We start from the raw sequence: 13,537 nt of genomic DNA on the forward strand, positions 1-13,537 counted from the left end.
TTCTCGCACAGGTGTACAAGAACTCTGAACTAAACACCAAGGTAAACCATAGTCAATGAAGACAGGATTGCAGTAAGATTAACCGTTTACTGTTCACTCTTCCACATTAATGTATGGTGAAAACTGTTGATAAAACAGTACAAAATATATACAGTATTTGTTTCCTTCTTGATATCACATTTACATAATAAATACTTGCAAAAGTAAAACTACAACAACTACATTACATTAAAGTACAACATACAGTCAGAATCTTCCTATGCCATTGACTGCTTTAAATACACTTCAACACAAACTGTCTGCAACTCTTTAAATAACAAAAACATAAACCTTATCAACCGTCATTACTTTTAACAGAATCAGCGTTAACATTTTTAATTCAACATCGATTATCTCATGAACTTACGGCGTTCCTTCACTGATGTTTCTAGTGCGTAGAAAGAAAACTTTTCTTGCGCTGATCCTGTACGTGTGTGCCCCCTCCTTCCCGTTTCTCCAAACTGGTATTTTCCCACAAGACGCGGCGAAACCAGGTGTGACGTCATCGCATGCCACGATCACAGACAACAAATTTAAGCAATCTTAACTTTAACTAGAAAATGATAACAAACGAATTACTAAAGCGAAAATATTATAAACTAAACAAATGCCATAAAGGCAACACACACACACACACACTTTGGTAGAGATGTATCTCCACGGTGTCACCCAAAACATAGCTAAATAAAACAATGTTCCTCTGGGGCCAAGGTACAAAAGAGAGCACATAACAGTCACTAACACAGAATATTAAGTTACAATACACATACAGTCACAAAAGATGATATTAGCACAAGTCTGAGTGGTATGGCCTGAAGATGGATGGTGCATGGGATATTGTCCTGCAGCCATGTTTCTGAAAGAACAAGTATGCAGCAGTTCATCATCTTGAACTGGGCTAGCTGTAGAAGCATAGAAATTGATTGATTGAGATAGAGCTCTGAGGGGTCTGGTGATGTCATCATCCACAATAGCAGCATAAGTCAAAAGCTCCTCCAGAAAAATACATATTTTGCCCCATTAATCCAAGTATAAGATCTTTCCAAAATATCTGAATTGATAAAGGGGGCAAGAATACAGAAAAAGAATGGAGATTAAAAAAGCGTCACTACAGAGCCTGTGGACGAGAGGGAAGAAACGAGTGGCTCTCCTACCCGAATGCATGGTAGTGAGGCTCATGATGGGCCTCGTTCAGGCGAAGTGGCAAATATGATCAAAATTCTGGAAGAGATACAGGAGTTCCAATAAGATATAAAACAGCAAATAAATGATATCAAGTCAGAGCTTGCCAATGTCAATCAAAAAATAGCAGTGGCATGATGTGCCCTCTCAATTTCAAGCTCCATAGTCAAGGGAAGCTTCTGTGCGTCACACAGCGACTTTCATATAAACTCCGTCACAGACATTAGAGGAAATTAAAATAATTAGTAATGAAATTAATAGTTTGGCTACGCAAGAAATCAGGAAAAATGTAATGTTTCTGAAGCAGAGACATTATGAAAGTGGATCTAAGTCTATGAAAATACTGGTGTGGAAACTGGAAAAAAAAATTGCAGAAAATACAATTCATAGAATTAAGAATCCAAGAACAAAATTGATTAAAAAAATAAGCTAAATGACATTCAAGAAGCTTTTGAAATGTTTTAGAAAACTCTATTCCAAAGTTCCAGGGGGAAGCATAACCCAAATTGACACCTTCCTGAATTCTCTAGAGTTACCCACTTTAAGGAAGAAGAAAATAGAACGACGACTGCTGACATAACTGAAGTTGAATTAAAAGCTGCAGTTAGTCGGCTTAAATTAAGCAAGTCACCAGGATCAGAAGGGTATACGGCAGAGTGGTACAAAGAACTTAAAGATAAGTTCATTCCTGTCTTTCTCCCCACTCTGAACTGGGCTCTAAAAAAGGCACAAATGCCACCCAGCTGGAAGGAAGCAATAATCTCAGCTATACCGAAAGAAGACAAGGATAAAATGGAATGTGGATCATTTAGACCAATATCTGTTCTTAATGCAGATTATAGATTATTTACCTCCATCATGGCCAAACGATTAGAAGAGTTTCTACCCACACTGATACATAACAATCAGGTTTTATACTACAACGCCAAACACAAGACAATATACGAAGGACACCACATTATGGATCATATACAAAAAAATAAAATCGAAGCAATAGTGATAAGTGTGGTCGCTGAAAAGGCATTTGATTCAGTTAATTGTAACTTTCTTTACAGAGTTTTACATAGATTTGGTTTCCATGACACAATTATTAAAACTATACAGGGACTATATGACAACCCTACTGCTAGGTTTAAAATCAATGGATATTTATCAAATAGTCTTACCCTAGAAAGGGGCACGAGACAGGGTTGTGCATGGTCACTGCTTCTCTTCGCATTACAACTGGAACCATTAGCTCAATACATCAGACAAAATGAAGATATCAGGGGAATTACTCTTAAAGGGTCAGAGCATAAATTGGCCTGTTACGTGGATGACATTCTGATCTGGTCGAAGGCAACCAACATACTCTTTACCTAAATTGAAGCAGTCCTTTGAACAATATGGTCAATTATCTGGATACAAGATCAACATAGATAAAACCCAATTACTTTCATATAACTATAGCCCTCCAAGAGCAGTTGAAAGTAGATATTCCCTGGGCATGGCAAACAGAGTCTTTCAAATATTTGGGCATCATTATGCCAAAAGATTTGGCAAAATTATCAGATTGCCATTATCAGCCTTTATATATATAAAAAGGAAGATGTAACAAGATGAAACCTAATACCTTAGTTTTGGTTCAAGGATTGAGTCTATTAAAATGAATATACTGCCTAGACTATTATATCTCTTTCAAATCCTACCAATAGAGATGAATCAAAATCAATTCAATGAATGGAACAAGATGTTATCAAGGTATATTTGGCAAGGTAAAATGCCAAGAGTTTGTCTCAAAACTTTACAATTAACCAGGTTGTTATTTTGCAGCACAGTTGAGAGCTGTGATATGCTGGTACAACCCATCATATGATGCTCAATGGAAAAGCATTGAGGAAAGGGTACTTCCCATCCCCATACAGGCAAATTTGGCTGATAACAAAGGTACTTAAACACTATTGCTAACCCATGGGTGAAATGGACTCTTAAAATATGGAAAACTATTATAAAAGAATATAAAAACTCGAAGCACACTGCAGATGCTGGGGTCAAAGCAACACGTTCAACAAGGTGGAGGAGCTCAGCAGTTTGGGCAGCATGCATGGAAATGAGCAGTCAACGTTTCGGGCCGAGACCCTTTGTCAGGACTGAAGAGGGAGGGGGCAGGGGCCCTATAAAGAAGGTGGGGGGAGTATGGGAAGGAGAAGGCTGGTAGGTGCCAGGTGAAAAACCAGTAAAAGGAAAGATCAAGGGATGGGGGAGGGGATAGACAGGAATGTAAGGGGAAAGCACTATGTGTAGTAGAAGAAGGCAGAATCATGAGAGAGGTGATAGGCAGCTGGAGGAGGAGGTAGAGTGAAACTGGGATGGGGGAAGGGAGAGGGAGGGAATTACCAGAAGTTGGAGAATTCAATGTTCATGCCAAGGGGCTGGAGACTACCTAGGCAGTATATGAGGTGTTACTCCTCCAACCTGAGTTTGGCCTCATCATGGCAATAGAGGAGGCCATGTATGGACATATCTGAATGAGAATGTGAAGCAGAGTTGAAGTGGGTGGCAACCAAGAGATCCCATCTTTTGTGGCGGATGGAGCGGAGGTGCTCGACAAAGCGGTCCCCCAACCTGCACGGGTCTTGCCGATGTAGTGGAGGCTGCACCGGGAGCACTGGATGCAATAGATTACCCCAACAGACTCACAAGTGAAGTGTTGCCTCACCTGGAAGGACTGTTTGGGGCCCTGAGTGGTGGTAAGAGGTACACCTGTAGGGACAGGTATAGCACTTACACTTGCAGGGATAAGTGCCAGGTGGGAGATCTGTGGGGAGGGACGTGTGGACCAGGGAGTCTCAGAGGGAATGATTCCTGGGGAGAGGGGTAGAGAGTGAAAGATGTGCGTAGTGGTGGGGTCCTGTTGGAAGGTGGTGGAAGTTACGGAAAATAATGTGCTGGATCTCGGAGGCTGGTGGGGTGGTAGGTGCTTCCCCTGCTCCTTCCCTTGATCTTTCCTCTCACTGGTTTTTCACCTGGCATCTACCAGCCTTCTTCCCCCCCTCCCCCCCCCCACCTTTTTTTTACAGGGTACCTGCCCCCACCTTCAGTCCTGACGAAGGGTCTCAGCCTGAAACATTGAATGCTCATTTCCATGGATACTGCTTGACCTGCTGAGTTCCTCCAGCTTATTATAAAAGAATAAGAACTAGAGGGAAATACTGCAATTCTTAAATGGTGCGCATATGACTCGGATTTTACGCCAAATAAACTGGATGCTAGTTTTAAGGACTGGACAGCTAAAGGAATAACAGTTCTTTGCAATATAATGAAAGAAGGAACACTGTTCAGTTTTGAAATGCTTAAACAGAAACACTTATTAGAAAAACAAGACTTTTATTAGTATTTACAGATGTGACAGTATGTTATTAGGACAGTTAAAAATGTAACCAAGGCAAGTACATGTTTAGAAAAGTATATAATTCAGAGAACGGTAGTAGAATCGTTTCAAGTGTGTATAAGGGTATGTCACATCTTAAAACATATTTGACTTCATACATTAAAACAAAATGGGAAAAGGAAGGAGGGATAATTTGAGGAAGAATGGACAATAATATGGAGGTATCAATGGTACCAGTTCACAGAAATGGAGAGAGTTCGGATGGAAAAACTTGATAAGGTATTTTATTACACCCTCTGAGAAATCCCATTATGATAGTAACCTCCTTGTTTGCTGGAGAAATTGTGGAAATCAAAATGCAAACCATTATTATATTTACTGGGAATGCCCCGTTATCAAAGACTATTGGAGTGGGATAGAAAATGCCCTTCGAGACATCTTTAAATGTGAAATACCCTTAGAAAGTAAGAGCATATATTTTGGGTATATACCTGAAGAATGGTTGAAAAGAGATAAATATTTTATGAATATACTGCTGGTGGCTGGTAAAAAAAACCCTTATAGGAAATGGTTATCACAGGAGAGTCCAACCTTAAGTACATGGATGGACATTTACAAAATAGAGAAGATAACAGCATCTGTTAATCATAAGTTGGAACAATTTGATTCATACTGGGAAAAATGGTTTAACCATATAACACCTCAAAGGCCTGATTTTAGTCTCACAAATTAATATGTTGTTAAAAATAAGATCACTCCCTACTTGTACATAGTTTCCTCCTTTTGCTTGTTCTTTCCTTCCCCTCTTTTCTGTAAGTATTTACCTGATAAATATTATGTGGAGATTTGTGGCATATATATCATATAATCATATATGTACAATATCTGAAATACATCTTACAGAACTGTTTGATGATGACCTTCAATAAAAAATAAATTACAAAAAAAAATCAAGCTCTGAATAGGCCCTTCAGGCCTTGCAAGCCACACCACTCAGCAACCCTGAATTTACGCTAGCCTAATCATGACAATTTACGATGTCCTACCAAGAGGAGATCATATAGACTTCTTACAGATGTTGTCAGAATTGATCTCTGAACTTCGATGTACTAGGCTATAATAGCATTATGAGGGCAAAGTAGCTTGTCCTCCTGGGGAAAACACTGGAGCGCAGTTCTGGTGGGACAGCCAGCCCTCAAGCCAACAGAGATTCCGGTGTGTCTGGCGCGCCTCTCTTCTCTCCCACACTTTGCTGGGTAGCTGTAACACGAGGACCTAGTATGCACGACAATGAAGGCCACTCAGCTACTCCCACTGTTGGTTTCACCAGTGACGAGTCATTCTCTTAACTTTTTTATGTCGGCTGCCGCAATATTCAGTTCTTGATTTGTTTCTGGCTTTCCTCTGCAGAGTTTGCTCGTGAGGTTACGGACACTCAGATGCCGCTGGTAGCACCTGTAATTTTGCCAGAAATGTACAAGATATTTACAATGGCTGAGGTAAGTTACTTCAATCAGCGTTCATTCTTTTGAACTGCTGGTACACCAAATCCTTCAGACTAAAGTTTTCTCTATGTGGAAGGTATTTCTCGACTGTGTTTGCAAAAACGTCAGTGGCAGTTTGAAGTATAAGCAGATAAAGTGGCTACAGGCACCGACTTTTGGACAACCCAAAACACGAGATTCTGCTTACTAACATAAGCCCCATCACCCTACTGGGACATAGGCAGCCGATAGCCTGTTGCCACATCCTCTGTCCTGGCTCAGTCTCTAATATCCCTGGGTGTATCCTTCATCTCCTCGGGTCCTTAGAGCTTTTGTTGGTATTTCAGTAGCATTTAGATTTTATGGGGTAGGGTTGCCAGCCCCATGCTCAACCCTCCCTCCTTGTTTAGCAGCTGGGCTTGGGATCATCCATGGCGGAGTTAAGAGATTCTGCAGATGCTTGAAATCTTGAGCAACGTATGAAAAATGCTGGAGGAATTCAGCAAGTCAGGCAGGGAAGTTGAATAAACAGTTGATATTTCAGTCCCAGACCCTTCATCAGCACTGGAAAGGAAGGGAGAAGTACCTAGTTTAAGGTGCGGGGGGCAAGGAGCATAAGCTGGCTGCTGATAAGTGAGACCAGATGAGAACATAAGAACAAATGAAATTGGAGCTGGAGTAGGCCACCTGGTCTATCGAGCCTGCTCTGCCATTCAATGAGGGGGAAGGTTGGTGGGAGTAGGGGTGGGATAATGTGAGAAGCTGGAGGTGATAGGTAGAAGGGGTGCAGGGCTGAGGAAGGAGGAATCTGACAACAGAAGAGAATGAACCCTAGAAGAAAGGGAAGGAGGAAGGGAACTAGAGGGGGACAATGGACCAGTGAGAAGAGAAGGGGTGAGAGGGTAACTAGAAAAGGCAATGGAAAAATGAGGAGAAATAAGTGGGAAATTATTATTTCCCAATCTGTATAGGGTCTCACAGGGAATACTGGATATAATAAGTGGCAATCCTCCAACCTGATGGCATGAACTTTTGCACAATACTTGTAGTCAGAAAAATGGATTAGGAGGTGGATGTAAGGTGGAGGTTCAAGATTTTAAATTATTTAATGTATTTTCTTGTACACAAGAATAAGGAGAAGAAAATAATTGTTACTCTGGATCTAATGCAGCACAAAAGATAAAGAAAACATTAATAATAATGAAAAAAGTGCAATAAATATAAATTCATACGACATGAACTGAATTAGGACCTTTGGCCCATCAAGGCTGTTCCACTATTTTATCAAGACTGATCCATTTTCCCCTCTTAGTCTCAATCTCTTGCCTTCCCCCAGTATCCCTTCATACCCTGACTATTTAAGAATCTATCAACCTCTGCCTTAAATATACCCAATAGCTTGACCTCCACAGCTGCCAAAGGCAACAAATTCTACAGATTACACGAGTGAATATACAGATGCTGGAAAGAAATAGAAGCACAAAATGCTGTCAGAACTCAGCAGGCCAGGTAGCATCTATGGGAGGAGGTAGTGACAACGTTTCAGGCCGAAACCCTTCATCAGGAGAGTTCCACATGTACAGATTCACCACTATGGCAAAACAAATTCCTTCCCACCTCCATTCCTCTGGTCCTAGACTCTCCCACCACAGGAAACATCCCCGCCGCATCAAGGCCTTTTAACATTTGATAGCTTTGAAAGATGGCTTTTATACATTGAATGTATGCTCATAAAGTGACAGTAGGCTGTATGTAAGGTGACTGTACGTAAGTAGGTTGTATGGGAAATAATAAAGTAGTGGTGGAGTTGGTGAGTGAAAGTGTTGATCAATGCAGTCAGCCCTCTTTATCCTTTGGGCATTGGTTCTGAGACCCCCCCCCACGGATACCAAAAAACGCGGATGCTCAAGTCCCTTATTTAACATATATCAGTGCGGTGGTCTTTAGGACTTGGTGGTGCAGCTCTGAATCCGCAGTGTTTCTGTTCACAAAAATAATCACGATCACGATTGAAAATAAGGTGGAAATAATAAAGTGATTGGAAAGAGGTGAAACGCCATCAGTCTTTGGAAAAGAGTTAGGCTACAGTCGGTCAACGATCAGAACAATTTTAATAGAGCATGTGAAAGGCCCTGCCCCGATGAAAGCTGTAATTATTACTAAGCAATGCAGTGGTTTAATTATTGAATAAGTATGTTTCTTACATGTTTTATATGCATAGAAAGGTAAAATATGTACTATATACTAAGAAAAACGTTTGACTAACTGACACTAAATAATACCGGACGTACCTGTTCCGACTTCAAATCCGACTTAAATACAGACTCAGGAATGGAACTCATTCATAACCCGGGGACTGCTTGTTCTTTTAAGTTATTTTTAGATTACTTATAATACCTAATACAATGTAGATGCTATGTAAATAGTTGTTATACTGTATTGTTTAGGAAATAATGACAAGAAAAAATCTTCCGTACATGCTCAAACATTGAGCGCTGGAGAGAGAACTTCCGGGTTTTCCCGGTCCGCGGTTGGTTGAATCTGCGCATGCAGAATCCGCAGATAAGGAGGGCCAACTGTATTGCAGTTTGGGGAAGTAAGTTTTTTTGAACCTGGTGGTCTTGGCGTGGATCCTATGTAGCCTCCTTCCTGATGGGAGTGGGATAAACATGGGTGGGATCCTTCATGATGTTAATGGCCCATTACTGGCACCTTTCCAGATGGGAAGTTGGCTGGTGCCAGTGATGCTTTGTGCAGTTTTGACTATCCGTGGTAAAGTCTTCCTGTCCACTGTACATGCAGTTATGCAGCTTGTTAGGCCGCTCTCTTCAGCCTCCTCAGAAAGTAGAGGTATTGGTGAGCTCTCTTGACTGTGTGGATTGTGTTCTGGAACCGTGAGGGATTGTGTGTGATGGACACTCCTAGGAATTTGAAACTGCTTGGAGGATTTGATAAGGTGGAAACGTTAGGGTCTTTTAAGAGACTCCTGGATGGATACATGGAGCTTAGAAAAGTAGAGGGCTGTGGGTAAGCCTAGGTAGTTCTAAGGTAGGGACATGTTCGGCACAGCATTGTGGGCCGAAGGGCCTGTATTGTGCTGTAGGTTTTCCATGTTTCTAATTCAAGAGGATCTCCTCTGCTGTTGTAGGGAATGTGCAGAGAATCTCACAGACAGGTGATTGATTCATTTGTCAAGCTGGGCCACCAATGGGTTAGACTAGGTCAGAGTTGGACTTTGGGGGACAGTTATAGGGGAGCTGGAGAGAAGAGATTTACCTGCAGCATATAACAAACCTGAAACAGTAGGTTAGAACAAAGATAGAACCCAGGTGAAGAAAATGACTAACAGACAGAGTGGATTCTGGTTAATTTGATTGGGACAGTGTTTAAACAACAAAACTAATTGAGAAAATAGTTGAGGTTCTTTTTGTTTATTTGGGACGCTCAGGTTTAATTGGACAGGAAAATAGCTGAACGGTTTCTGACTAGTGTCAGATACATGCACTTGCATGGCCATCAGACACTATACTGTTCTTTGAGCAAACAATTTTTAAGTAGCGTCAATTGAGTGTGTTTGTCTTCAAAAAGCAGCGATTTTTGTCACTGATAATTAGTGAGAAATAAGCAGTAAGATCTGTTTTCCTCACAGAAGTTTGAAATATTCAGGTTTGGAAATGCCAAAACAGCTAAGAGTAAAAATGAAACTATTTCACTACTCCATTCAATAAGTTAGTGACTATGATGAATTTGAAGGTATTGACAATGATCTTGAATGTTCCAATTAAATTGAAGATTTGGAGGTTGCATTCATCGGTAGCATTGTATGAAGAAATTCATTATCTGCACTGATTTTGTGAACAACGAATGAATTCCTCCATGGATAACTAGTAAGGACTAATACTCTGTTTTGAAATGCTGTAGTACTGTTGATGGTGTTCCAATTTGTTCTGAATTTCATTTAAATACATAATTTGTTACTCAGATAATTTTTTAAAATCTTTTAAACTATTTTCATGAAACTTTGGCTAATTGGGGCAGCCGCTTAATTGGACCAAAATGTACTGGTCCTGATGTAGCTCAGTTAACCAGAATGCATTGTATATTTAGAAAGCATATTGCAGGGGAAATATGGAGATGTATTACTAACCAGTGGATGTAAAGGAATTTTGAGTAAAGATGTAAGGTGAGCGCAGTAATCAAATAAAAATGTCTTGATGAATTCATATCTTGAAGAGCAGCTGTAGTGATAAAATAAGTCAGGAACTCTGAGATGAATTGCTGAATAATACGAAAGAGCAGTTTCCAAATGTACTGATGAGGTAGGGAAAAGCTAGTAGGGGCACCATCTTCGTGAGTTTTGTAAAAGCCAAGCAAGGCAGCTGTCGTAATTTGCAGAGAAGGTTTCAAAAGTAAGTGTAGGAAACATCCAGATAATAGTGGTTATCAAGACAGACATGAAGGAAAATTTAGTCGCCATCTGTAAGGAGTTTGTACATACCCCTGTAATCATTTGGGTTTCCTCGGTGTTCTCTGATTTCCTCTCACAGTCCAGAGACTTAGGAGGTTAGTAGGTTAATTGGTCATTGTAAATTGTCCTGTGACAATGTTAAGCGTTTTCAGTTCAGATTTAACCAGGTCGAAGGAGTTCTGTAACATGTCAAACTTGGATTCCAAGTCATCCAGTTTATCCAATTTTTTGTGTTTCTCTGACATTTGTTGAAACATTTCAGTCAAGTCTCTAAAGTAGTCTCTTTTTTTGACTGCTTTCTACTCATGGTCCTCTCACCGACATAGTTTTAAACAGCAAAGTAAGCGAATAACTTCAGAGCATGTAGCTAGTGCAACCTAATCCATTACAGCCACTGGAAGTGCTCGTCCTGTGACAATGTTAAATCAGTGAGTTGCTGGATGGTGTAGCACGTTGGGATGTGAGGGCCTGTTCTGCATTGTATCTCTAAACAAAATAAAAACTTGCCAGTAAATTGGTAAAAAGTGACAACAGTGGTAAATATTTGAAAGAGAATGTACCTATTTTTCAAAAAAAAAGTAAGAGAAGCAAATACAGCAATAATGGAACACTTTGGATGAATTGAGTTTATTGCCATGGACATACACTGGGTATAAATGCCATGAAAATGAGCTATTTGAAGCAACCACTCAGTGTATTACAGACATAACAATTAGCCTTAAACATAAATTTGTAAATAATACATAACTTATTATGTAATTTACATGTGCACAAATATAAACGTGAGAGCAAGTGCGAGGGGAAAAATTATAAAAGAAATCCAAGGAAAACCGGGGTGGGGCGTAGAAATCAACAATTGGAAAAGCAGATTGGGTCAATTAAATTGACAAGAAATATAAAATACTTTGTAAGTGCCAGAAGACTACTCACCAAGGAGTAGGATATACAATAAATCTGCACTCACTGTATAGTAGGCCACTTCATTACATTTAAAATAGTGATTCCCAGTGTTTCAAACATGAAAGCCTCATTTATTCCAGTCAGCCATAAGCAACGATCTGAATTCAGATAATTCAGATTGCTCCTTTTATGTAACTATAGTTGTTCGGTCAATTCAATGAAGCACTTGGAAACTCCACAGTTGTGGCAGCTAGCGCGTTTTGCACATTTTTTGTGAGCTTTTAAATTTCCTGTTTTTTGCCCTTCCCAATGTTTCTTTACTGCCCAATGACTCTATGCCACCCAATTAACCTACTCACCTGCTGTCCCTGAAGAGTTTGTACATTCTTCCTGTGATCATGAGGGTTTCCTTTGGGTGCTCTGATTTCCTCCCATATTCCAAAGTTGTATGGGTTATGTTATTGGCCACATGGATGTAATTGGTTTACACAGGCTCGTTGGGCCAGAAGGGCTTGTTACCGTATCTGAATGTAACAAGCACAAGAACATATCTGAACATTAAAATAACCTAAATCTGGATATCTGGATGAACAAAGAAAAGAAGAACCTATTAACTGGTCCATCTTTGGAATGTTTGAGGAAAATGGAGCACCCAGAGGAAACCCACGTGGTCATGAGGGAGAACATACAAACTTCTTATGGACAAAAGCAGGACTCAAACCCCAATCTTATATCTTGTGATATAATAATGTTACACTAACTGCTGTTTCTTGGACTTCATCACCCATCCCCAGTCACATCTGTTTTGGACCCAGCTCCTTGCAATACTCTGCTCTCAGCACCTTAACTAATCCTTGACTCGGTTCCTTGCCCTGTTGGACGCAAAGGAAACCCACAGTCACAGAGTGAATATACAAACTCTATACAGGTTGGCGAGAACTGAACATGGGTCGCTGGCACTGTAATAGTGTTCCGCTCGAATATGTTTACAAACAATAACTGAAATTGTTTTTAAAAAGTCTCATTGTGGACCTGTGATCTATCAGATGAGGCCGATTTCACAAGTCTGCCCCACTGAAGGTACATTTGCTTTTCTGCTGACCGAAACACAAGATTCTGCCTCAGCTGTTGAGCCCTGGTCATTGTTACAATAACAACAATAAGAAGGATTTAGAGTAAAGCCAATGTGTTCCTGCCTCTCTTTCCCCTCCCCCCATTGTGCTGACATTAAAACAAGCCATTCAATTTAAATAAATCACGAGGTTTCACATTACAACCTAGAGAAAAGACTGGGTTGCTGCAGGGTGGTAAATGGACAAACAAAATTTCAGTGTTTGCAAAGGGAAGGGGAGCGGTATCATATAATTGGAGGAAGATTGATACTCTATTTGTTTAACTGTTTAATTACTATTAACAATTAATATTTTAGGTACTTGCAGTAGGGTGGAGGCCTGTCTTGGAGGGTTGTCCGTTTATGTGGGTGGGTGAGCGAGAGCAGTCGTAGGTGCTTGGAGGGAGAGTTGTGTTTGTGTGGAGCCTGCTGCCAGGGATGGTAGAGGCATTTAAGAAAATTGGATAGGTACATGGAATAAAAACGAAGGGCTAATATGTGGGAAGGAAGGGTTAGTTTGATCTTAAAATAGGTTAAAATGTGAAGTTAGCATGAGCTGAAGAGCCAGTACTGTGCCGTAATGTTCTAAGTCCTTAGGAGATGTTAATAAAGTTAGAAAGATTCCACTAATGACAGAATTTGGAAGGAGCATGAAACCTTTACAGAAGTGTAATGTGAAACGTGCAGAGAAACAAAGGCTGAGTAGTCCTGGATTTTGGTGGCATTGTCTGATCAGCCTAATGGAATTGTAACACAGTAGCCACAGTGCAGCTGTGATTCAAAAGGCCTTTGTTAAGTTAGCGTAATTGGAGAGTTGAAGCGGATACAACAATGGGTTAAAGTCTGACTGCAGTATACCAAATGGCGTTGAGACGGGGTTTCACAGAGGCCAGTAGATGTCACTTCTGTAGGCTACTTAATATGAAGCATGTTTTGTTCCAAGCCATTCATCAAAATGCATAAGATTTTTTTGAAACAACTAG

General features: G+C 40.3%; 1 protein-coding gene across 2 annotated transcripts in view; it reads left to right on the forward strand.

The window, feature by feature from the left end:
- ipo9 (importin 9) overlaps positions 1–13,537 on the forward strand; it is a 149,990-nt gene that overhangs the window by 8,228 nt on the left and 128,225 nt on the right. For both annotated transcript variants that reach the window (XM_059950511.1, XM_059950510.1), the window contains exon 5: positions 6,002–6,090. In XM_059950511.1, coding sequence (XP_059806494.1) covers positions 6,002–6,090 — 89 coding nt within the window. The remainder of the gene's footprint in view (positions 1–6,001; positions 6,091–13,537) is intronic.

Source organism: Hypanus sabinus, chromosome 25 (genome assembly GCF_030144855.1).
Source record: "Hypanus sabinus isolate sHypSab1 chromosome 25, sHypSab1.hap1, whole genome shotgun sequence".
In the NCBI taxonomy this organism is placed as follows: domain Eukaryota; kingdom Metazoa; phylum Chordata; class Chondrichthyes; order Myliobatiformes; family Dasyatidae; genus Hypanus; species Hypanus sabinus.